The 27734-nt window shown below is 37.1% G+C and overlaps 1 protein-coding gene across 1 annotated transcript; it reads right to left on the bottom strand.

Annotated features, from left to right (window-relative positions):
• Nucleotides 1–118: 118 nt before the first annotated feature.
• LOC584395 (ZZ-type zinc finger-containing protein 3) lies at nt 119–27271 on the bottom strand. The gene is made up of 12 exons (XM_030998026.1): nt 27119–27271; nt 23537–25480; nt 21696–21834; nt 20494–20636; nt 19529–19601; nt 18732–18812; nt 17546–17647; nt 16737–16835; nt 15963–16112; nt 14271–14366; nt 13276–13403; nt 119–1874 (listed from the first exon to the last, which is right to left on the bottom strand). Exons 2-12 carry the CDS (start codon nt 25435–25437, stop codon nt 1718–1720), a joined length of 3069 nt encoding a protein of 1022 aa, XP_030853886.1. The 5' UTR covers nt 25438–25480; nt 27119–27271; the 3' UTR covers nt 119–1717.
• Nucleotides 27272–27734: the final 463 nt, after the last annotated feature.

The following is a 27734-nucleotide window of genomic DNA, read 5'->3' as shown; positions in this document are numbered from 1 at the left end:
TTCACTCTCACTCTCTCTCTCTCTTTCTGCCTCCCTCAGGTCTTCACCACATCAGCTCCTTGATAGTCTCAAATAATATACAGATGAATTAAGACTAGAATAAAAAATGTCCATGTAACATTTTATACATGCCCAAATTATTTGACGACAAATTTTTTTTTTTTACACACATTGAGATACAAGTTCACATAAAGTGTAAGCCATATCAAAGGCCCAAATACATACAGGAGGTTCATATGTTACATCAAACCTCTTTGTGAATTCTGGCCATTGACTTCTAAAGGGTTTGGGAGAACTTGGCACCGCTAGGCAATGTAAGGTTTCAAGAGTTGAATTACAAGATACACACCGGACTTTAAACAGCCATAAGGGTCATTCCATGAGTTTGGGGCAAAAACAATATGACAATGTCTATTTAACATTAGTATCAGATCTTCTACTACACACGAAAAATGAAATTATAGTGCCCTCCCAAAATCATTTGTTTCAGTTGCTTCTCTTCAAAACCTTTGCTCAATATGTGTAAACTTCTTTTACCAGCATTACATAGACATCACATTTACTGTATATAAAATTACATAAACTTTGGGTCATTAATGCTGATTCACCATGAAGCTAAAGTACAAAAATCATGGCCTAGCTAGTTTCTCACTTCTGGTACATCACAAAAATTCCTCAACCTCATGAAATGACCCATCAAAAAAAATTTAAAACAACTCAATGCATTTCAACATTACCTTTTTGGTAACTACTTTACACATTCTAAAAGATCTGATTGATGCAAAAATTCACCCATGTACTTGAATGCGATACAGCTCTCTCAAATAACTCAGATTTTCCAACGAGTCCGCGTTGACAATAATAGCCCAGCTCCCTTCTAGACATACATACATGTATCTGTCTATTTAGACAATACTTTTATGTACCTCACGGGTTGATTTCTTACTGTTTGTGTCATACATGAAGTAAACAAAAAAAGCTCAAATCAGAAACATGATTACAATATTGCAGCATTACTTAGCTCACATATGGCAAGCTACACTAATACAGGAGTTGTCATGCATACCAGAGAAACAGACAGCTTGAAGCTGTTGTTGCAAATGTACATGTGGTTATTCAAAGTCCCCATAAAGATAATAAAGTCTGAATCTGACAAATTCTAGAATTTGCGGAATCGTGATAAGGATCGAGATAGTTGTAGTCACCAGGGTCGGTATTCAATTCGATACTTAGAATAAGTAAGAAATTTACTACGTAACTAAATTGCTAAGCTAAGAACTTTACTTAATTGTCTTGTATTCAAATCAGATTTTTAATTTTTATCAATCAAAAGTAATGCGCAATTAATGGTCGCAATAAATGCGCGCTAATATAATTGTGCGCAGGTTATGATACTGCGTTAGAAAACCATATGCCTGCCAATCAATGCCTCCAAATAATTGACTTAAGTCTGGTAGGGAGCTGTCTTAAATTTAGGGTAAAATACTTAGCCAAAAGTTTGAACTGAATACCCAAATTGGCTAAGTATTTATCTAAGCTGAAGACTAAGTAAAATACTCATATATTAAACTTAAGTATGGAATTGAATACAGGCTCTGATGTCTCCATTGCAGGGACAACAATGTTTTGAAACTCATTGACATACATGCACATCTTAAGACTGCCTTCTCGAGTTGACGAACAGGAATATTTGAATGGAAATAAGAATAATCATCCATCAAAGAACGGCGGGACTGTAATTTGGGTCGAGATAGTTGTAGTCCCCCGACGTCCCCGTGAAGCTGGTGTAGTCCGAGTCGACGAAGCCTGCTGATTGGCCGATATGAACAGGGTCCATACGATGGGATGAACGGTGAACCTCTGACTGGAAATCACTGCAGAGGAGAAGAGGAGGGAAAAAGGGAAATTTATGTCATCAATAAGCATTGTACAACAATATGTTTATATTTATGTGTCTGGACATGTACAGTATGTATTTTTGCTTTTTTATGAACCAAATGTAGAAATAAACTACTGGTAAACTTGAAACAGAATAATGACAGAATTTAGTATCATCTTTTGTCAGAAAACTGAACAATGATTGAGAGGGACACCTCATCTTGGTCATTAGTCAGGCGTGTAACCAAAATCATGAAAGTAATATGATTTAAAGTGGAAATCCACCCTGATTATCAATTTGTTTTTATACTTACAAAAAAAGAAAAACCTGAAAGAAACAGATAATAAAAGGTATAAGGAAAATACAATCAACATTAAGAAATTCATGAATCTTTAAAGATGCAATCAATTCAATGCCAATGGGCAACTCTGTGACATAAGTCATGTTCATCGTACCGTCCAAGTTTCTCTATCGCCTTGCACAGAAATTTTCATAAGCTTTGATTCCATTTGTAACTGTCACTGTAATTGTGGCAAATTTGACCCCTATTGATCTGTAATTTGGAGGGATGCAGAAAATGAGGTTTTAGTTTGCTTTTGTGTAATACTGAAAGGGGAAAATATTTGTATTCCTTTATTTATATTTGTATTCAAGGTTCAATCAGCTATCCATTGATATAAAGTTGTATTTCCATCAGATAGGGTCTTTAAATGGGTACCATTTAATAGGAAAGAATTCCTGAAATGTTGTGAGCACTGAAATCTGTAGGCTTGATGTTAAAGCCCATGGAATAGAGTGGTGAAGTGTGACGTCATCAAAAATCTAATTACAGAATTTCTCAATTTTTTCTTCATTTTCCGAAAGAGCATAAAAAATGTCCAAATGTTGAATGCCAATTGAATATGTTAAGTATTTTCTGAGATATGACCATCTGAATAAATATATGTCCTATAGGAACTCAGTGTTATATGCTCCTAACCACCAAATTGAGAAATTCTATAAAAAAAAATTATGACGTCACAGCTTCGGTACTTTATATAATCGAGTGCCTTGAGCAACTTGTGTGGTGCAAATGTGCACTACAAAAATATCCACTATCATTATTTATTATTAATATTACTATTATCATTATTATTATTATTATTATTATCATTATTATTATTATCTCTTGCTCTGTCTCTGTCTTTCTCTTCCTCTCTCCCCTCCCTCCCTATCTCTTTCTGTATGTCTGTTTCCTCCCCCCCCCCTCTCTCTCTCTCTCCCTCTCCCCCCCCCCCATTATCCCGACTACTGTATTTCTAATAAATGTCAAACTCTGTAAATATTTTACAAATTGGCAAATTGCCCTTATACTAATACAACAACAAAAAATACTGAATTGAATTGAATTATTGAGGTTCCATTATGTGATTTCTGAAATGATGGAATTACTGTTCAATTATTGTAAGTTTGTAAAGCAAGTTCTTATCAACAATTGTGTAAGCCTTCTGAGGGTGAAGTCAGTCACGCATGTGGCCTTATAAAAGGGAATTCTTTTCAAATCATTTGAACAGGAATTGTTGATTCAAAAGAATTGAAACTCTTTATTATGAGAAAAAAATAACAAAGGCAAAAAAATTATACAAAAAACACTTGAATGTTGTTTGCTGCCCTCTTTCGAACAAATACCAAACTGTTTTCTCGAATCTTCGAGAAAACAGATTGGCATTTGTACGTAAATTTCTATCGTCGACAGAGCAAGGCATAAAGGATTGTTGAACAGGCAGAAATTGTTTCTAGACCGTCTCGTCTGTTAGAGTGCAACATTTTTACCAGCAACACAGGAGTTATTCAACGAGACAACAATTAAAACTGTTGAATTTTGTTATTGTCGACAGAGCAAGGCATAAAGGATTGTTGAACCGGCAGAAATTGTTTAGAGACCTTCTCGTCTGTTAGAGTGCAACATTTTTACCAGCTCCGCAGGAATTATTCAACGAGACAACAATCAAAACTGTTGACCCGTAGATATCAGTACAGTACAGGCCAAAATGAAGTTAATCATTTTAATCGTATGTACATGTATATATGCAGCAACTGCAGAAACAGTACGGTTCATCCAACAACCTACAACGGATAAGCAGTGTTACGAAGAAGGAGACAATGGTACATTGACATTATCTTATCATGTAACAGGTACTACACCCTTACATAGCTACATAGTAGCTCTCGCTAACAAAAAAAAAGATGGAACACCGGTCTTTAAGAGCAATGGGACTGAACTCAACTTTCATGATGGAACTAATCGAGATATACAACATGATCGCTACAGAGTAACAATGTCTTACGTCGGCAGGACTGTGGAGTATCGGTTGGATATCAATGCGTTGGAATTTCTTGACGAAACTTTCCCATTGTATGCTTTCATCATCGAAAGTCACAGTGGTAAATTAATGAAAGAGTCTTCGGTTAACACAACGTTTCACGTTAACATGGCCTGTCCACAACGTCCACAACCAACCACGGCATCTGTGACAAACAAGGGCAAAGGAGACAGCAATCAAGATTGTACAACTGATCCTACCGAACCGTCAATTCCGGTGAGTTCAAATACAAACACAGTGCCCAATATGCACTTACTGCACATTCCAGTACAAATCTGCTTGCAAGTTTGTTTTTTTTAAAGACAGAATGCATTCATTGAAGAGCAAGTATAATAGGAATCTGTACTTTCCATGTTTTACCCCCCAAAATGTTGATTTTCATGTAATATGATACAAACTAGAATACTCCAAGTGTAGAAAATTGAAATGATGAAAAGATAGTTCTCCCTTTTCATCATTATTTCAACAAGTCAACGCAAAGCGTAGCATCCTCTTGCAGGGTACAAATGGCCTATATACATCAGAACAAGTTACCTCCATTGGACTATACTATTTTATTACTAGACAAGGAAGTTAACCACTAAACATTACTAAAGTTATGGATCCGAAACCAGTTTCGCATATTTAATGAGCTATGACCTTTGACCTACGTACTCCACAATCAAACTTAGCCTGTATTTTGATATCATGAACCTTCATATCAAATTTAATTAATATCCGTCAATCCTTACTGAAGTTATCGATCGGAAACCAAATTTGTTACGAACGCATGGACGCACGAAAGGAAGCTGACGGACGGCAGCATTTCTATATCCCCTCTGACTTCGTCGGCGAGGGGAGAATTAATTTTTTGAGTGCTGTATCTTGTACTCAACTTCCATATACCTCAAAATCTCCTGTCTTATGCTACCATTTACTGATTACATGCAGGAATTAATTTTGTTTTTTACCAATCTAATTTACAGGCTAAACCCACCATAGGAATACTTGAGCAGATTCCTATCTACACCGTAATGGCAATATGCCTTTGCATCCTGGCCATCTGCTGCAAAATCCTCCACTTACTTCATAATTCACCGCGTGTAAAGATACATGAAGAGCCTCACGAGGTGGGTAAACGAAACCGAAGGAAAAAGCCCTACTTTTAACGATCAGAACAGATTTAAATCAATGCATAAGAGTATACTTAAACATGTATATACCAAGTCTGCACAACATGACAAATATTATTTTGTGTGAGTGTGATAAACATAAAAGTAAAGTTTTCCCAAATTTTAAGTATTTTACAAAAGGCAAGCACACATGTCTATTAAACCCAGCATTTTTTTATCCAGGGTGCTGCGGCACACTGGGGCTCCACAAGACACCTCTAGGGGTGCTGCAAGAGAAATTTAGTTGCATCAAAAAATTGTTTGGATTAATGTTGTTTTTTGTGAAACGCAAATTATTAGAAAACGTGCCATTGTGAATGATTTCATGTGCAATGGCAACCCTCCTTCACGTAAGCACAGTGATAAAAGGTGCAATTTTTAAAGGTATCCATCCTCTTTCATACAATCCTTTGTATGTATCCTGTGCTTCTCAAATTTTTGAAACAGTCAAAATTCCCTTTCAACAGGTGCAGTACAGTACCAAATCATTATTATATCAGTCTTCTGTTCAAAACAATGCCTTTCGAACAAGTGCCTCGTGTAAAAGGGTCTTCCTCTTTATATGAAGTTAAACAATTGTGTACACCTGAAACAAATGTGCATGTACATGTGTGTAGTGATTATCATTATGGGAAACAGATATTTTTAATATGTAAAGGTGTTGTGGTCTAGTGGATATGTCGTAAGACATTAATCTACATTTGCCACTCTCCACCCAGGTGGAGTAAATACGTACCCTGTAGGAAGAAATTCCTTGAATGCTTTAGCGCCTTATTACGGCGGCTCAGCTACAGCCGGGGTAATAATGTGATGATGTCTTAAGCGCAGCAGAATATATTCATATAGTAGCTGCACTATTTATATGGATATATCACTAGTATCAATAAATAGTTTTGTAAAAGAAAATGAATAGTAATAAAATTGGAAAATTCTGTGCCTTAGTCTTCTTATTAAATAGACAATATCTTGAGTACTTATGATTCTTAGATGGATTATAGAGACACGATTATATATATTCAATATTTCTGATATATAGTAATTTCCCTGCTTCCATGAAAGGATTGTCTTCAGAACAAGAGATATTGGATGGGTGAAAATAATTGTGATAAAAGAGAAAAAAAGGAGACTTTTACGGATTAAGAACAAAATCTATGATTAAGATACAGACTACATGTATGGACATCGCTTTTTAAAATAGTTATTTTTCAATGTATACATCAGCTTCCATGCTTGAGAATGAGAAATATGTAATAATTATGGCAATTTACTAAAAATGATTCTTACTATTTCCTTCATGGCGGTACTTGTCATAACCACAATACTGAAAAGTACTTATTGAACTCTGTATATCCACAGGTACATGTGGTAACTATAGTATGCAAGATGAGTGCTATTTTTGTGGTAGAAACTAGGCCTGTATGTAGGTACACATGTTTATATATATAAAATAACACCAAAGAAATCTGTTATTTTAATACCTATTTCAGTATGTCTATGCAGGGTGTACATGTGCTTTTATTTTAATATACACCTTTTTTTAGCAACAGTTTTTGCAACAACATTTATGCACATATGAAACATTGTGGCAATGTCAACAGCCTGTATGTAAAATATTATCTGAAGGTACACATATTTATACAGCATAATATATAAAACTAACACCAAAGAAATCTGTTGTCTATGCTGGGTGTACATGTGCTTTAAACATATCTTGCAATGAGTTTTGCAATAAAATGTATGCACGCACCAATGAAACATTATAGCTATGGCATTAGTCTATTAATAGACGTCCAAGTATGCAATACTGTACAATTAGGTGATATATATTGTGGCCAAGAAGTTATATGCCAACGTTTTCTCTTGAAAATTACACAAAGGTTGTGTTATGAATTGTTTGTTCATACAAAAAGAGAAACCATAGTCGGTTAGAGTAGCAATTTGACATGGGTAAAATGTCTTGATTTTACACTAAATTTATTTTCCCACCTCAATGATATGCTCATTCTCTTTTTTTGCCACCATGTTTATGAACAGTATTGTTGATTTCCTTGATATAGCTATACATTATTCATTTATTAGTGTAAATTCAAGTTTAATAATTTGCCAGTATTTGTGTTTGGACATAATACATATATCCACTATATTAAAGGTATATTCTTTGAGTTGTAAGCGCTACTGTATATGATTATAAATTTCTCATTGTAATGGAAATAAGTATGTATGTTCTCTTATTTTACAAATCTACTTCTTCCATTCATTGATTTAAAATCATAAGTACTTCTATTATTATGAAGAAAATAATACATTTCTTCATCGGTATAATTTATATGATTTTGTGTTTTGCTTTTTCATTTCATGTCAGTAATATTGTATTAGTTCAATATACAAATGTTGCATGCTCTGGCGTTGCATATTACAAAATATATAAATTGACATATTCAATATTTCCAGATTGATGTCATATTTCACCATGGTCACAGGCCGAGGTTGAAATAATGGCACACAAGAAATAATTAATTTTGAGGTGAAAATATGTTATACTGACTACCGGTATTAAGCAATGCATGCTATATATTATACATGTACATGTAATATGTGTAGAAAGAAAAGAAAAAAAATCATTGTAGGAATATATCAAAAGGCATGCATCATCTGATACTATATACCAAGGAAATGCTTCTGATATTTAATCAACCGCTTATCATATATACCTTATACCTTGTGCTTTTTTGTATAATTATCTTGTAAACAGACAATGTGCAGTTAACCAAATTAGTCGTACTGTACTTCTTGTAAATTTCATGGTTTTTGTTGTTTTCGTAACTCAAGAATGAAAAGGTGAGCTGGTTGAATTAGGGTATTCGTTGAATACTTTTGGATGTATGCTTTAATGTGTCACATTGTCAAGAAATGTATATTGGGACAAATCAATTTTTCACATACCGGTACCGGTACTTAAAAATTATAAACTTAAAGGTAAAGACCAGTTATGGTCATGCGATTGCATTGTGAAAGAAACGTTGTGGAATCGATCAGAAAAGGTTGATCATCTAGCATCTAGCATCTGCAAGGTTCTGGAATCATCAAAATGATAAGAAATTTGGCCCATTCTTCGTAAAGTTACAAGCACTATACACAGAAAGATGTATATGGGACTACCCTATATCTCTCACAGACCATTAGAGAAACAAATTTACCAAATATATGAATTAGTAGGCGGTTTCCCGGCAAATTTTGTATCATCATGTATTAGTCAAAACATATTCTTTCACATGATTGGTAATGAGAGCTTCCATTTCTTTTTTTGAAATTGGGGCGTTTCCAATACTGGTCTTTACCTTTAAAGGGTATGAATAATTCAGTTGTTAACTTACATGTATAGGACTTAAAGTGAAAGCACTAGCACTAGCACAATATTTGTTGTCCATATGCGTTGAAATACAGTGCTTTACAAAAATGATGTACACCCCCAATCATTTATACCGGTAGGAGAAACCTGAGGGTTACTGGGATTTAGTTTGCTTTTCGCCTCCCAGCCACAGGTGACGCCAAATGCTAGTACTTAATTTATAAAAAAATGCTCTTGTATATTAGCTTCATTATCATTGATTTATAACCGTTTTGTATCATAACGGATTTATTACATCGATACTAGCGTAATTTTCTGTCCTAAACAGTAAATCCATGTATACAATAAAAACAGTAAAAACAGTAGAACCATACAGTATATTCCAAATGTATAAGAAGTACTATACATGTACTTGCTTTAATTTAAAAAAGTAAATAAATGAATCCGGACAGATCAATTTTTCACATACTGAACAAAATATTATTAAATTCATAATTAAGGTTGTGAATAATTATGTTGTTAACTATATGCCGTTATGAGTTTTTAATTCCTAGGTAGACAATACTGTTTTCTTCTTGAGTCTTATGTAGAAACACATTGAAGTATTACATTTATATATGCTCTATATTGTTCAACATCCTAATTACAAATTTGGACACCAAACAAAGAAATCATTGCTAAAATCCTGTTTTGTTTACTCTGTCTCACATCATTAAAAGCTTGCATGCAAAAAAATTCATAAACATATATGCTGTTCTTTGTTTTATGTTCTTGTTCAATTTCTTTTTACATGTTTTTTACATGTACCGTACATGTGTGGATGTTGCTGTGTTGCTGTTTAAAGAGAAGATTGAGTTTTGGGGAGAGGTGAACAATAATTTGTGAGCGTTTTCGTTGTTATTATGCAAGTGTGGAAGAACATCAGGGAAAAAATATTTCATGGAATGCATGGCTCTTCAAATGCCTTCATATTCTAAATATTACATGTAAAAGCTTAAAAATGAGGACATGTTTATGTAGCCCCATATAATAATAATAATAATAATAATCCGGTTTTTTATATAGCGCTCAATACACCGATCCAACGATGTACCTAAGCGCTTTACAGATATATTATTACCCCGGTCATCGGATTCAGGCTTACCCGCACACAATGTGTGCACATTTTCCACTCCCTGGGGAGCATTCCAGCCAGTCGCCATTTTACAGGCGCACACTTGCTCGTTCAACCACATGAACGTTCGCATCCTACCGGGTATACATTTTTCTGTGTACAGTGCTTGTTACTTTTACCAAGACTGGGCCAAATTTCTTATCGTTTTGATGATTCCAGAACCATGCAGTAACACCAATACTTATATGCTACATGATCAACTTTTTCTAATCGATTCCACACCGTTTCTTTCGTAATGCAATCGCATGACCAGAACTCAACTTTATCTTTAAGTCTTGTTGTGGTTTGTGCATTACTGAATGTGGATTTGCAAATATGGAAAAGAAATCATAAAGGATATGAGTTTAGGGGGAATGAAAGGAGGAGAACACAGTCCTGAGAATGAGAAAGGATGAGAGATCAGAACAAAAAAGAAAATAAAGTTGGAGGAGGAAAGACAAAGTTTGGGAGAGTGAATACACACTGGCACTGGCACTGGCATGAGAGATTTCAGGGGCATTTTACATTGCAAGCACAAACCATCGGTTTTTCTAACATTCCGGAGTTTTGTCAGAAGCTGCTACAACCTCTGGAGGGTGTTTTTTTTTAAACGCCGGCTGAAACTCCACCGGTTTTTCCAGTGTAAATGCTCGCTCTCAAATTTTTTTTGCAATGTGAATGGGCCTTATAAATGAAACTGGTAACTAAGGTTACACAAAAAAACAATGAAAATAAATTGTCCTTTGCCCGAGAGAGAAAATATATCACTAGAGACTTAAATATACATGTACATGTAGGCAGTGCACAATTTGTTTCACACGGGTCATGTGATAGAAGTTCTTGACCTAGATTTCGATTCAAAAAGCAAAAACATAATTATTTTTTGTCACAATTTTGTTTACATGAAATATGTAAAGAGAGATAAAAGTATATAAAAAAAAGAACCAAGAAGAAATGGAAACAGGAAGAAAGAAAGACAGAGGAAAATAAATTAAAACATACAGTTTGAGCAAGAGACATTTCTGAGAGAGATTGAAAAATACAGATAAGATAAAAGAGAGAGAAAGAGATTGAAAAAAGGCATAAAGTAGATAAATAAAAATTGAAATGAGAAAAGGATAAACCAAATTTTGAAGAGCATGATTGTTTAACATAGCAAGAGAAATTGAGTCATTTATAATCATATGTACATGTATGAATATAGAGAGGAAGAAAAATGAGAAAGAAAAGGGATTTTCATGGAAAAGCATATGGGGGGGGGGGGGGTGAGCACAAGCAATAATGAATTTGATTGTAGGATTTGTAGCATTACATATTAAGCGATGAGCAATTCAGAAAGAAAACAAAAGTCTCTCTCTCTCTCTCTCTCTCTCTCTCTCTCCTTCCCTCCCTCTCACAACACACACACTCATCCCCTTTCTTCCCCTCTTTCTCTGCTCGTGCACTTTTATGTCTTTCTCAATCTCTCTCAATCCATTGACATATAATATGCTGTTTATATCATAATCTTTAGCTCTGGATATCAAAAGTAAATGCTCTTCCCGACAATTTTTATGATCACTTAACTCTTAAGCTGCCACCCATACAATGCCCCCAGTGCCACAGTGCTAATCTCTATTGTGCCAGCCACAAATTTCCTGTGTGCCAAGTTAATTTTAGGGTTGGTTCAAGTGCGTGTTATTTAAATCTTTACAAAAAACAAATCGCTAAATTACTCGAGAAAATCCAATCTGACTGTTGTATACAAAGACGCGTAATCCAAAGCCGATAATCTGATGCACGCGATGGTACTTTCAATAGCGCTGCAAAAGCACTCAGCACGGTGCAATGGGCATGAACAATGACTGTTATTACATATGCTTGCTAGCGTGCACAAAGCAGAGTAGCGGTGGCTCGCTAGCATGAACGTAGCAATCAATCGATAGCGCGCTCGCGTGCACAGAGCACTATAACAATAGCGCGCTAGCAGTCTCATGGCAGGATATGAGTTAAGAAATGGAAGTTGGGAAGATACATGCTTAATATACATGTAATAGCCCTTCTGACCTTCAGCCCTCCTTACTAAACGTTATCCATTTCCAAAGTTTGAACAATTTGAACAACAGTTTTTACACATATATAATTTCATTCATCGTCTTCAGTATACTACCGGTATACTTTTTTCTGTTGCTGCCATGCATGTCAGTAACCCCTGCATGACCTGGGCTGAATTTTTGTTTGATATGCACACATGCGCACAATTATGTTCCTATGTTTGATTTCGTTGGCAAAAAAAGACAGTGTTCCGCCAAAATAAAGATACACATGCAAGTCATCTTTCCATTTTCAACTGTCACATTTCTTGCTTATAAAAATTCACTGCGCATGTGCGACCGGGATCCCAATGTATTCTCTCCATTTAATCTTTCTACTGGACATGAGCAGAATAAGTTTCACCCTACGTATTATCAACATTTTTTTTAACCCTGAAAATATTTGTTACAGTCTTAGCAAAACCATAAACCCTTATCCATGTACAGGGTTTGGTGCACACATGTCTTTAGAGATTTCCTTTAAAGCCTATCTGCACTAGTTTGACCAGGAGGGATTAGACCTCCCTGCATGGTCACTGACAGGTTGTTATCTCATTAAATTAGCTCTCAATTAACATAAGAAAAAGGGGACCATGGGGGACCAACGGTCACCACTTACGCAATGTTTGCTATATAGAGGGTGCAAGTAGCTATAAGTAGTGCAGAGGGGCCTTAATAGGGCAGTTCTCAAGGTGCAATCTTCAGCCAACACAAATCGACAGGCATCATAACATTTTAATCAAATTTTTTGAATGTCATGAACATATAATTTCCACAGCTATGGTTTTTCTTTAAAGTTTCTTTGAATAGTGTAACTTTAAAGTGTACCAATCACCGAAACATTTTTCGCCCTTGATTTCTTCCTGTTGCTATACTGTAGTCAAACTATGAGCTTCAAATATTACTTCTACAAATAGATATTGCAATTAAAATACATTCTCAGTGAGCAGTAAAACGTCTTGTTGAATAGACTAGCTAAGACACCCCTACACACTCGCATAGAATAGGGCACGCTCGGAATCGATGTCACACTTGGGATTCCGTGCCCTAAATGCCGAGTTCAATGTAATCCTTTATTTCTTTTCGTACTCCTTAATTATTAACCCAAAGAATGCTAAGTAAACGTTTTTTTTAGGTTTCTTTTATACATTCTACCTATAGGCAAATTATGTTTTTCAGGTGATAAGTACACTGTACAACTCACAAACCTTGCAGCCAAAATAATAATAATGAACGTTATTTGTATAGGGCATATCACTAACACAAAGAAAGTCCCTATGCCATGGGAACAGGCCTACCCATACTTACTCATTCACACAGCTTTGGCACAGATCTGTGGAGATTTCCATGGGGCAGTTCACACAATGCCATCTCACACCAACGATGGGTGAAACGTCACAACCATCACAGCTATAGCCAGCATGGCTCATGTCCGTCTGTTGGAAGATTTGTATGAGAAAAAATGCAAATAGAGGGTTGCAGGACAAGGTACACGGTCATTTCCTTTTCAACAAATAACCGATGGTACAGTGAAACCTGCTTTTAAAGGTAAAGACCAGTTATGGTCATGCGATTGCATTGTGAAAGAAACGTTGTGGAATCGATCAGAAAAGGTTGATCATCTAGCATCTAGCATCTGCAAGGTTCTGGAATCATCAAAATTATAAGAAATTTGGCCCATTCTTCATAAAGTTACAAGCACTATACACAGAAAGATGTATATGGGACTACCCTATATCTCTTACAGACCATGAGAGAAACAAATTTACCAAATATATGAATTAGTAGGCAGTTTCCCGGCAAATTTTTTGTCATCATGTATTAGTCATAACATATTCTTTCACACCATTGGTAATAAGAGCTTCCATTTCATTTTTTGAAATTGGGGCATTTCCAATACTGGTCTTTACCTTTAATACTGAGTGACAACCTGTCTAGAAAGACCACACTTTTTGTTTCCCTTGAATGGTGTTTCTCATTGATAAAATAACCTGTTCATAAAGACCACCTGCTTATAAAAAACAAACAATTTTCTTGCCTTGCTTTGGCAGTCTTTAAATACAAGTTTCACTGTGTATTACCGGTACAGTAAAAAATATATCAATAAGAACACAATAAAAAGTGTTTCAAACTGTCTTTGCATATTTATTCTCTATCTGGTTGGGTCAGGGATAAGACCTAGTTGCTCTCTGATGTATAATGTGTACACTTAATAAACATTTGTAAATTGTGTGTTCCACAACAAACAAACGGAAAAACAAACAAAAAGACAAATGAACATACAAAGAACTTCCTCTAATTACCTGTTGTTTGAGCGTGATGTTTCTTAACTTCTTGAGTCTCACCAACTCTTTGTACTCTTCCGAGCCTTTCAACTCACTTGGGATGTCGTCTTCTTCCTTCAAAGAAAAGAAATGAAAAGCGTTATTAAAGATAAACTTGAGTTCTGGTAAAAAAAGAAAACGAATTCTCACAGAATCTAACGAAACTTAGACTGAATGTTCAAGATTACAAATAAATGTCATGTGCCAAACAATTTTGGAAGAAAATGTATACCGGCTGAGTAATGAGCATAGAAAGATAAGGAAATCAGGGTAGTACTAGCCCCGACACCATGTGTGTTGTCCCATATACATCTTTCTGTGTAAGTGATTGTTACTTTACCAAGACTCTGCCAAATTTATGATGATTTTGATGACTCCAGAACCTTGCATTACACACCATTACTTACATGCTATATGATCAACTTTTCTGATCCATTCCACACCTTTTTTTTCACAATGCAATCGCATTACCAGAACTCAAGTTTATCTTTAAGGATAATCATCTGCATGAAATGGTATGGAATTATGTTTCTTTGGATACTGGAAGTATAAATTCAAATTCAATCCTCTACATACTGATCAAGTACAAGTAATGAAGAAACATGTAAAAAATAATGTGCTGAATGATAGAAAACATCTCTGGGTCCCTTTAAATAAAAATTCCTATGGATGAGTTGAACATCCTACTAACTCAGTGAGGCCTGACACCTGGGTTAAGTCATATTTACGAAAGGGAAAACCTAGACTGCTGTCTAAATTTGTTTGTTAAAATGGACTTAAGACCAAACTTAAACCCATTGTTAAGTTTGTATTTTAGTAGCATAGAGACTAAAATGTTTAACTGGGATACTTTTGCTAAATATATACCGTAATTAACGGTGTATTAACCGCACCTTTTTGCCGCCGAAAAAAATTCAATGTCGGAAGTGCGACTTATACACGGTGCACCATTTTAAAAAAAAATTTTTTTAAGTTTTGATTTATGCCCCTCTACCTGGTGCTATGCCTGGCAATGTCTCCCAGCTCGGTAATCGGTTTGTTGACTCACCACTCGGAAACTAGAACAACACTCAAATTTGTCTGTCATCTTGGTTTGAAAGTAATCTTTCTGATAGATCTCAATATGTAGTTTATAATAATAATTCCTCCAATTTTTTTTTTTTTTTTTTTTTTTTTTAAGGGCAAAAAAGAGGGGTGCGGTTAATTACGGTAGCTTCCCTTTCACCTATATAATGACAATTCTGGGCCCAATTTAACAAAACTTGTCATCAGTGACAAATGACAGTTTTTGTTATAAGCTAGTGAAATCCTTGCTTCTGAATATCAGCAGATTTGTCCCTGATTTTTGTAATTTTTCATTGAAAAAAACGGTTCATTAACGGGTCATTAAAAGGAGAAATACCTCCACTTTAAGATGACATTCTATTCTGTTACTTTGTGTTTACAATAAATGGGAAGAAAATGGTTTTTGTACCATCATGGAATAGAAAAATTGAGAGAAATTAGTAATGGTACAATATGGAATTGAAGAAATAGAGAGAAATTGGCAATTAAACAATATGGAATTGAAGAAATAGAGAGAAATTGGTAATTGTACAATATAGAATTGATTAAAGATGACTTTCTGTTACTGTGCGTTTGCAATAAATATGTATAAATGGGTAATTGTACCATAATGGAATCTGCATCGTAGTCCATTTCGTAGTCGAATGCATCGTCATCGTCTTCGTTCATGAGGACAGGCGCTCGGATCGACTGAAGGAATGTAGAGGGCGCGCACGTCAGTCTGTTGTAAGGGTTCATGTAGCGACGCTGAGTTGGCTGTAGGGTACAACATAGTCCATTAGAAAAGTGTGAGGTGTGATGAGAAAGATTTTAAAGCTCACTTACAGTATTGGTAGCAAAAAAACATAAATATAGTCTGTTGTTCTCGTTTAATCTACAGATATAAGTAAATATATATACATCTTAATACAGCCACATATATGTAGTAAAAAATTGAGTTATTAAGTAAACATGGTCATTAGCAGGACATTTTCGTGTCCTGTTAACGTTTGGACAATAGAATTACTGTCCTCTATGTACATGTACGTTTGCGGGTAGAGGAAACTTAAAGGCCCCCCCAAGAAACAATAGGTTCAATCATTACTCATTAGTTTAATTAGTTATATTGTTTAGAATTTAGGGTTAGGGTTTGGGTTAGTGAAGGGTTAGGGTAATATACCAGTTTTTATGATGTCCTGTTAATGTACCATTTAGGGTTATATATATATATATATATATATATATATATATATATATATTTATATATATATCTATAAATATCTACAAGATCATTTGGTGTTTTATCAATGATTTCCAGTGGATTCTAGCATAAACATCTGCAATGAATGCTAGAAAAAGCTATTTCCTGATGTTAATAGGTATTCAAGTACAGGATCTTACTTTTTTCAGAGTGTATGTGGCCATGTTAGGCATTCGACCAGGAATGGGTAGCCCAGCTTTGCCGAGCTTGATGAAATACTTCTGCACTCTACTGGCAACCTGAATGGAGGTAATTAATGAGGAATTAAAAACATAAGCTATAATTCTTTGCTTGAATACAGTGAAAATAACAGTTAATGATTGAGCTAATTACTACTAATATCTCCTCATTTTCTGATCTCATTTCGAAACTATTTTGTACTACATCAATACATATCAATTCCTCCCCCCCCCCCCTCAAAAAAAAAAAAAAAAAAAAAAAAAAAAAATCTTTCCTGGAAAACCACCTCCTCAGAAATTTACACTCCAGACAACTACATAGGTTAATTGATGTAGGTTATAGATGTCCAGGGGTAAACATCATAATACAATCATATTCATTACATATACATCTTTTCTTTCATCTCTCTGACTTCCATCTCTATGACCATCATCATCATCATCAACAAAGACAAAGGCAAAGATCTCTAGCATGAAAAGCTAATCTGTTTACCTCTCTTTCTTTTTACTTTATTTTGTCAGGGTTCGTGCAGTTCTGTAACCCTTATAAAATACACTGTAAATGTAAATTGAATCTTTTACACTCAAAAATATATTATACATCTTCAGTTATATCGTTTATGTTTTGTTTATTGAAATTTTTAATATTGAATCTACTTTTAATTCTTATTTCCCCATGATTGTACAAAATATTTGATGTTGGAAGAACAGGCGTATTTTGTTAATACACATTTTATACAGAAATAAAAACCCCAAACAAACAATCTAACCTGATGGCGGGTCCTGTTCCCAAGATCCTTGGCAATCTTTTCCCATCTCCTCGCTTCCACTTCCTCAGACGGGTGCGTGGTCAGTAGGTCCTCTAGACGCTTCTGTTTCCATGACAAACCAAACAAACAAGCAAATAAACAATGGTTAACTATTGTAAATTTCATTCCAGGGCATTCCACTCCGGGAATTTGTAGAACACTGATATCAAGCTTTCTTATTAAAGCCCAACTGTCCTACTTGTAGCTACTTGCTCCTTCTATACAGAAAACAATGCCTAATCGGTGACCATTGGTCCCCCATGATCCTCTATATTTTACGTGAATTGAGAGCTGAGTTGATGAGATAGCCTCCTGTTAGTGACCACGCTTGGTGGCCTAATCCCTCGTGGCCAAACTAGTACAGACGGGCTTTAAGTTGTCCTTGATTTCTTCAACAAACAATAAAGAAAAGAAAATGTAAAATGCTATGTAAATATTGTAAATTCAAACCTGAAAAAGAATTTCTTAAGACACTTGACTTCTTCAAAAACATCTGAAAAAATACCTGAACAATTCTTATCAATTTGTTGATAGACTAAGGGACAGTGCCTTGTACCCTTTGGAAAAGGCGCTATATAAATCAAATTATTTTGACGAATATTTATTAATTCAAACGTATAGAAATTAATTTGAAGCTCCTGTTTACATAACAACTAGAAAAAGGAAATTAGCAAAGGTTTATTATATGTTCATCTACTTCCAACACTGATCTCTGTGTCTATGGAATTCTTTAGTTCAGCATTGATATATAATTGATCTATTTTAGTTTTCACTTCTGTCAGGGTCTTCACCATTAGGACCATCACTGTCCTTTGAATTTGATCTGGGACCCATTGCACAAAACTTACCATTGATGGTAAGTTTGCAATCAATGGTAACTACCATGGAAACCTTGATTTTGATTGGCTGTTGAGCCCTAATATACCATGGCAGTTGCCATTGATGGCAAATTTACCATCAATGGTAAGTTTTATGCAACAGGGCCCCGATCCATCCTTTAATTAGTCTGTGAACTTCATACAACCATCAGCTACACTTTAAAGTTAAAATATATATGGAAAACACATCTCGGGCTTGCCCTCTAATATGGATATTGAAATTAATTTTTCACACTTAACACGAAAATCATAACTGATGAAGATCATACCTGTTCACCGACTGTCCAAAGTCGATTGAACGTGTCTGGTTTGGTTTCGTCCCAGAGGCGACCACGGATCACACTCTTGTTCTGCGCAAGACAAAAAAAAGTAACAATGAAAAAAAACAAGTGACAAGAAAACCAGGTATTCAGATAAAATGATTGTGTTTTTAATATTTGGAATGCTGTGATTTGAAACACTGAGGTTGTAGAGGAAATGACAGAGATTGGAAATGTAAAAAGAACTATAAAGTTACAGTTAAACCTGCTTTAGTGACCACCTGTCTACAATGATAACTTGTCTACAAAGATGACCTGTTTACAAAGACGACTTTCTTGTCTCCCTTGGGTGGTCTTCATAGGCAGGTTTCACTGTATTAACATGGTTCAACTTCATTCAACTCCTCCATGGAATGTTAAGTGTCTACCCTACTTTGGTTTCATTGGGGAGGGGGAGGGAGGGAGGGAGGGAGGGACGGACGGAGGGAGGGAGGGATGGAGGGAGGGAGGGAGGGAGAAAGGGAGGGAGGGAGAAAGGGAGGGAGGGAGGGAGAGAGAGAGAGAGAGAGAGAAGGAAAGTAATAGAGAGAGAGAGGGGAGGGAGGGAGAGAAAAGGAAAGTAGGAGAGAGAGAGAGAGGGGAGGGAGGGAGAGAGAGGGGAGGAAGGAAGGGAGGGAGAGGGGAGGAAGGAAGGGAGACAGAGAGAGAGAGAGAAAGGGGGGAGGGAGGGAGACAGAGAAAGAGGGAGGAAGGGAGAGAGAGAGAAAAGGAAAGTAAAAGAGAGGGGGCACAGAGAAACCTATTACCTTTTCATCCTCATCCTGATCATCGATTGGAATTGATGATGAGCTTGTTCCTGCCCAGGGTCCTCCGCCGAATCTAGACATAATGAAACAGAGTCACTGGAGACATTCGACATGACACACATTTTCCTCTAGCTCGGGCTATTTTTCATGAACACTACAAACAACATCATTTTGGTATAATGTGCTGTCTCTTTGCACAAGCACAGGTTGAGGCTCCAATAGCTATTACGAGACACACTGTTGGAAGAAATTTCTTGAATGATTGAGTGTCTTATCCTGTTATAGCTACATGTACTGTACATGGTAGCCACTCTTCACCCAGGTGTAGTAAACAGGTACACTCACTACACTGTAGTAAGAAATTCTGTGAATGCTTGAGCGCCTTATCCTGGTTTAGCTACATGGTAGCCACTCTCCACCCAGGGGGGTCTTTCACAAAGACTAAGATCGACTTTCAGGTGGACTTAACTATGGCAGGCCATTCATGCCACTGGTTGCTCTCACCATTATGATCTTTCGATATATTTTTTCCTTCAATTATGAATTATAAAAAAAAGTAAATTCTGTAGATTTCTGACCATGATTTGTACGTCTCTTGAGAGACCAATGCCAGTAAATGGTGAGAGCAAACAATGGCATGAACGGCCTGCCATATTTAAGTCCAACTTAAAGTCAATCTTAGTCTTTGTGAAACACCCCCCCCCCCCCAGGTGTAGTAAATGGGTACTTTAATGTTATTTATGTTGATTATTTCTTGTTCACTTGATGATATACATGCATGGTACACAAAGGGCTTATCCTTTGGATGTTAAATGGAGGCCTGTGTAGAGAAGAGTAACCACTTTTGCATGTTAAGAACCCACTGCACTATTTGTATGAGAGAAGAGGGAAACCCCGGTGTAGTGGTCCACTTTTCGCCTCCCCGTCACAGGTGACGCCATATTCTTAATAATAATAATCTATACATACCTTTTGGTTTCAAGCTGGCCCTCGTCTGGTGAGACAGCCCTAGGATCAGCTCCTTACTGTCCGGATGACCTAAATAGCGCCCCCACGGGATCTCTGGGAGAAGAACAATGCGCTGGGGTGACGGCAGGTGCAGGGTGTCCTTTGTAAATGTAAGCACGAAAAAAACATGAAGAAAAAGTATTTCCTAATGCATATATATCTAAAGTTCATCTTTTGCCATTTAATATGTTTTAGAAATTGCTATTTTACTTCTTTGATAGCAATAGGCCAAATTACAAAAATAACGTGTTTCTTGTCCAAAGGACAAGGCAGGGCATTACTAATTACTATTTTCCAATTTTTTGCTATGATTATTTCCAAGATGGCTGCCATGTTAATTATAGCTGGCCAAGCCTAGTTATTCACAGTTAATGTGCTATGTGACTATACTGATGCAATCTATGACCAAAAAAAATGATTTTTATCACTGTAGAAGCTATTCAAACAAAATGTATATCTTTTTTTGTTCTTTTTAACTTTTTCTTTTCTGAATAGTAAATAGTTTTAAAAAAGAAGGCAGGAGGGGAGGTAAAACACAAAATTTTTGTTGTTTGGCCTTATAAATGCAATTGCTTTTTGAACCAACTGATCAAAATTTACTAGGGGATTACTTCAAGAAATATGTTCAAGCTCTTTAATTTTCATGTATGACTGCCCTTCTTTTTAAAAGCTTTACCTTTTAAAAAGCATTACCTGTGACAGGGAGGACACATTACAATGTAAAATAGCAATAAGGCATTAACCCATTAGCAACCAGAGATTTTGTAAAAATTGCCTATTACCCACTGGAAGATGTTGCAATATTGCTTTCATTTTAACATTGTTCTGAAACATACGAAACATGCGCTATTTTTTTATGCAGAATCCTACTGGAGACATTGTAAGGGTTACGCACGTATAACATTATCACAGTATACCCCATAGAGGGATACTACAGCACGTTGAAAACAAATGAAAACGGACGGGCGGTTTCGGGCGGTCAGTAAGTAAAAGGAGGGGCGTTTTAGTTGCTAAAGGGTTAAGAGTGGGTTTGGAGTGGACTATTAGGCTATTATTATTATTATTATTATTACAATAACTACTCATGCCTAACATCATTGGTAATGTCTTGAACAGTCCACATCTTACGATCAAATACACCTTCCCAAGTTTGACTGACCTTTTTCTGCAATCTATGAACAAACTTGAGGGGGTTCCGGAGTGCTTCTCTTTGAGCCGTCACCAGTTTGTCCAGATCCTTGACGGCCTGCTTCCTCTGGGCCTCCAGCGTGGTGATGGTACGCAGCAGCATCCTGTAGCTGAAAGCCAAAAGACACAGAGGGAAAAAAAAAGATAAACACACAAATGAACACATTACCTAGGGGGTGTTTTACAATGATTCTAAGTCAAACTTAACTCTATAAAGTTGGACTTAAATATTATGGAGAGCCATTTGTAGCCTGATAATGAATAATATTCAAAAGCAAAAATTTTAGTAGTTTAGACTTTTCATGAATTTCACATTAAGAACATGAAATCTCCCATTATAATAGAAAATATTAATGATTTGAATCAACATTTTATGCCTTTTAAAATAACTTTTACAAAATATTTTCAAGGATGCTAGCGGCTTTCCATAATTGTCCAACTTAGAGATAAGTTCAACTTAGGATCTTTGTGAAACACCCCACAGGTCAAGTAGTGTTGGCTTACTGGTGTTCAGGTCCAGCTGGGTTGTCGGGTTACACAACCATGCGTGAAGACATACCCTTAAATTCAAGATAGGTCGGGTGTGCATCCCATTGTCGGGCGACACAAACTTTTAATACATGCCCTCAAGTTCACTTAATGTTTGGTAAATTAAATGCAAGTAATCCCTTTTTTTTCTTCAAAGATAGTCCTTGACAAATGGCCAGTCTGTTTACCGGTACTTGTACATTTGTGAAAACGTGCCCATACTATGACAAAATGTTAATCGATTGCCTTTTCATGAACTCTTGATTAACAATTCTGATTTTTCTCATTATATAGTACAAGTACTTGGGGACTATAATTACGGACAATGGTTCATGTAGAAAAAATTGCAAAGGTATCTTTACGTGAGCAGCAAATTGTCAGCAAAAAATTCAACTTGTATCTAAGGAAAAGAATCATGAAAACTATGGTTTGGAGTGTGCTGCTCTATGAATCAGAGACATGGACTCTGAAAAAAAGCAGACATAAAAAAAGTTAGAGAGTTCTGAAATGTGGCTGTGGAGGAAGATGGAAGAGGTAAGTTGGGTGGAAAGAGAGGCAAATGATGGAGTTTTACAGAGAGTGGGGAAGGAGCAGAAGTTAGTAACAACATGGAAGGAGAGACAGGAGAAACAGATTTGGCATATCCTACAGCATGACGGACTCCTGGGCCGTATTCAAATCAATACTTAAGTACAATATTTAAGCTCTTTACTTAGTATTTGGCTTAGATAAAATACCTAGCCTATTTTGGTATTCAATTCAAACTTTTGGCTAAGTGTTTTACCCTAAATTTAAGACAGCTCCCTACCAGACTTAAGCCAATTATTTGGAGGCCTTGATTGGCAGGCATATGGTTTTCTTACGCAGTATTATAACCTGCGCACAATTATATTCGCGCGGTAAGCGCGCATTTATTGCGACGCATTAATTGCACATTAGTTTTGCTTGAGTATTTTAGTTAGATTTTGTCTCAGGTAAGTACAAGTCTAAAATGCGATTTGAATACGAGATAAGTAAACTTCTTAGCTTAGCCATTTACTACACGTAAGTAAACTTCTTACTTATTCTAAGTACCTTTTATTGAATTTAATACCGGCCCCGAGAGATATCTTTGAGGGAGGGTAGGAAGGGAAAGGAAAAGAATTATGATGTTGCATGGTATCAAGGCAAATGATATGCCAAAAGAGGAAAGAGCTCAAGACAGAAAAGACTGGAGGGTTTTTCATGCTTAAAATCTGCTAACTGGAATGCATTACAAAAAACAGAAACTTGACTCATACTCACTCTTTATTGCCTTTGAGTGCCATGTGATCAGATTCATAGTAAAACGGTTCACCTTCATCCACTTCCTCTGCGTACCACTCCTCTCCCTGGAAACCAACGCTCTCCTCTTCATGCACCCTCCATTCTCGTATCTTGGCTGCCACTTCATCAGAGATCTCCGTCACATCGTCAGCCGCCTTGGCCTGCTTCTCTGCTGCGAGCAACTCGCCGAAGGTTGGTGCGCGTTCCAACTCCGGCAATGGCCGCACATCCTGCTCTTCCCCCTGGCTGACGGTTACCCCCTTCTGGGCCATAGAAGTGTATGCGGAGACTGGTGGGGGGATCTGTTCCATCTCCATCGCAACAACCTTCACCTGTTCCTGCTCTTGGGCCCTGTTGTGATCAGGAGTACCATCAGCCCTTCCTGACCTCAAGCCCTTCCGAGGAGAGAGTGAAAGACTGTCTCTTGGAGATTTCATCGGACTTCGACTTTTCTTTGCTTTGTTCGACTTGGAATCCCAGGACAATATTTCATCATCTTTGCCAGGGGTATCCTCCTTTTGGGCTGGGAAATCTTCTTCTTTCCTAGCTCTGGTTAACCGTGTGGGAGATTGAGGAATTTCTTTAGACTCATCAAAGTCTTTTGATATATCCCTACAAGCAATTGCAGATTTCTTCCTCTTACCCGGCTTATCTTTTGTTTGATCTTTTTCTGATGCGGTGTTGAGTTCAGTTGACTCTTTGTGGCTTGGAGCTGTTGAAGGTGTTTTAATCTCTTCACCAGAGTTCTTATCCTGGGTGTCTTTACTCTCGATGGATTCAGGATCATCAGAGGACTTCTGTCCACTTGGCTGTCTAGCCCTTCTAGGACTCATCCGAAGTGATGGACTAAGAGCCCCTCTTGGGGGTGGTTTGCTTGAGGTCTTTACTGTAAGTTCCCCAAGATCTAAATTGATGTTAAGCAGTTCTACTTTGGCAGTTTCTACCTTCCTGCTTTTCTCTGGACTTCTTGGTGGACTTCGAAGTCTGGGGACGTCTAATTTTTCCTTGTCCTGTCCGCTCTTGGATGAAGGTCTGCCATGATCTTTGCTACTTTGGTGTTTCGCTGCTGGTTCATCTGTACTTTTGCCTCCATCACCCTTCTCCGGAAGATCAGGTTTGGAGTCCTGCTGAGTTGTCTGATGTGAGTGAGTAGACGATTCTTCATCTCCATCAATTCCTTGTCTTCCAGAGCGGGTTCTCCTCCGAGATTTACCGCTTGGCTCTATTGATGCAGTTGTACTGTCCTCAACTTTCTTGTGCTCTTTGGTAACATTGTCTTGATGCTTATCCTTTACCTTAGCCTTCACTTCTTTGTCCTCTTTCTCTTTTGGATCTTTCTCTTTTACACCTTTCTCTTTCAGGTTGCCATCATGCTTTCTTTCTCGGGGAGATTTACCTTTCTTCTCTGAAACTTTGTCCCGTTTATCACCATCATCTTTCTCATCTTTTTCTTGCATCTCCTGTTTCTCCTTTTCAACATCTTCTTCTACCACGCGACCAGATCGTCTCCTTTTCTTTGTGGATGTTTCTCTTGGAGATTCTTCTGCAGGGGACAAGCCTCTTTTCTCATGCTTGTGTCCACCTTCTGCACTTCTCCCACCTCTTGGAGATAGCTTTGGGGGCTCTGGAGACCTCCCACTACTTCCACTGCGCTTCCCTATCCTCGTGATACGAGGCAGCTCCAGGACAACGAGGTCCTCTGAAGGCTTCCTTGATCGTGTGGCCCTCTCTTCGGGCTCCTGCCACAGCTCTGCGTCTGGACTGATTGGGAGCCCAGAGGGTTTCCTAGATCTTGTGTTCCTATCCTTGTGATACTCCTGAAATAGTTCTGCATCAGGACTGGTAGGACGCCCTGAAGAGGATCTTGTGGCTCTCCTCATGGTGAGTGACAAGTGAACAAAGTCAAAGCCAAGTCGTGGAACCCTGCAATGATAAAAAAGTCACAAAGAGTAACAGTTAGGCGGGAATACAGTGTTAGACCTCCTGCATTGTTTGTACTACTGTAGGGGCGCGGGCGATGATCAGTATGACGAGTGCACACAAACATAGCTGCATTACTGTTTCAGTGATCGATATGAATTCATTTTATTAAGTCGATCAAAGAGATTGATTATATTTATGTTTAGCGCCATCTGGAGGCTACTAAATTCGTGTGAAGAAATGGCACCCTTTTTGATATCCAGTGGATAAAATCTGTTGATATTGGAGGCATCTTTGTGAATATGGATGTTATATGCACTTAAGAAGGCAGAATGAAGGTATGTAATGATGCAATGTGATGAATGTTGTATATAAATGCTGTAATGATGCGTTATTCTATGATTAAGTACCTTTCATTCGCACCTAACTCGCTCTGTACATTACATGGATGTAACTTTGATTGAACAGTAGCCGAGACGGTCGGCTCACATACCAAATGTTATTGTTATGTAATGTACACTACGGCATGCGATTGAAAGGTACACGTGTGCAAGAATGTAAACAAATATTTGCCTAGTTTGAGTTAATGTACAAAGATGAGTACTTGGGGTGCATAATATGGGAAAGTTGTTATATGATTTATACAAGTTTATATTGATAATACAGATGGTTTAGTTATAAAGATACATGCTGTAATTATGAACAGAAGTGATACAAAGGATGTATGTCAGAAGTCTGACTTAGTTCAATTAAGCATACATGAACTGGTACTATGGTAGTAACAAACAGTTAGAATTGTATTTAGTTTATATGCAGTACAAGTTAATGTGTGAGATTAGGAAAAGAGCTAAAACAAAGGTTAAAACAAGGGGTTATTTAGCTGTAAGGTGCATATTATTGATAAGCATATGTATATTGATGAACAGTTAATTTATGATCCGTTCGATCTATTTTCATTTGTGCAGTTTTTACGGAGCATTTGGAGCAACGAGAGAATTGGAACAATAAAGAAATGACCAATAAAAAAGTCAAAGATGCTTCCGCTACAATTACTATCCTGGCGCTTGGCTGTGTATTAAAAACTGTTTTAGACAATCTTTTCAAACACCACTGTGACTGTACAAAACTCAACCGAGTTCACTAAAAATTGGTACTTGTCTTTAGTGACAATTGATGACACCTAAATAGCAGTAAAATACAATCTTTTCAAATTACGATGTTAGAAAGAATACTTTGAGTTTGAAAATTCAAATTGTGAGTCTACTGTCAGCTGTCAAACTTGCTGATCAGCCACATTGTATTCAATAATTGTGTGCATTACGTGTGCAATAGTGTGTAATGTGTGTATTGTGTGCAATTTCTGCCCCTTATTACTCTTAGCACGTAGTTCAGCACATAGTTCAGCACATAGTACAGCGCTAGAGGTCAATACACATTAGCATTGACTCTCCAATGCTTGCTCGAGTGAGTGCACATGCACACACATCATCATCCAACTCGATAAACATCACGTAAAATAGACTAGAGTCTAATGTTACACTGCACGCAGTTGAAGGTGTGGGACTGAAGTGAAATATGAAGTGAAACGGAATCAAATTAGTCTAAGTCCATGAATCACTCATGGGTTTAATTATCTCTTACCGGGCTCAAAATGAGTCTGGAATTATCCTTGTGCTTCACTTCATCTGTTTAGTCTCCATATTTATTTATTAGCGTGAGCATGAGGTTATTTTCTCTCCTTTTCGCCGTCTAAACGTGCTGTTTTTTTTTTAACCTAGTACGCTAACAGTTCATTGTGCTGTGGTAGTAGACGTCCCTGGCGGGCGCTACATTTTTTAATCGCATGATAGGCAAGACATAGAAGAAAAGGAGGAAAGGGGTGGGGACGGGGACACCACGGATAGGGAAAAAACTTTGTGGTTGTATATACATACGTATATAAGTACTGATGGGGGGGGGGGGGGCAGTCGACCCCCAAAATAAAAAACGTGGTTTTCTAATTCGATACCAGCTACAAATGTTGCTGAAATGACATGATTTTCCTTTTTCTCTCTCTCATTTTTGCCCATTAATCCAGAGGCGGCACTCCCGGTAGGGGGGGGGGGGGGGGCAGATAGCAAAATATCTGGGGCCCATCTGGGTTTTGTATGGGCTGACTAAAGCCACGTGGCCCATACAAAAACCAGATGTATACCAGATGGGCCTTCCCACCCAGAACCCACGCATATGGGCCCCATGTGGGCCCCATGTGGGTTTT

Source organism: Strongylocentrotus purpuratus, unplaced genomic scaffold (genome assembly GCF_000002235.5).
Source record: "Strongylocentrotus purpuratus isolate Spur 01 unplaced genomic scaffold, Spur_5.0 spur5_scaffold_4, whole genome shotgun sequence".
Classification (NCBI taxonomy): Eukaryota; Metazoa; Echinodermata; class Echinoidea; order Camarodonta; family Strongylocentrotidae; genus Strongylocentrotus; species Strongylocentrotus purpuratus.
Note: the sequence above shows the minus strand (reverse complement) of the source record. Positions and strands in the feature narration are given on the sequence as shown.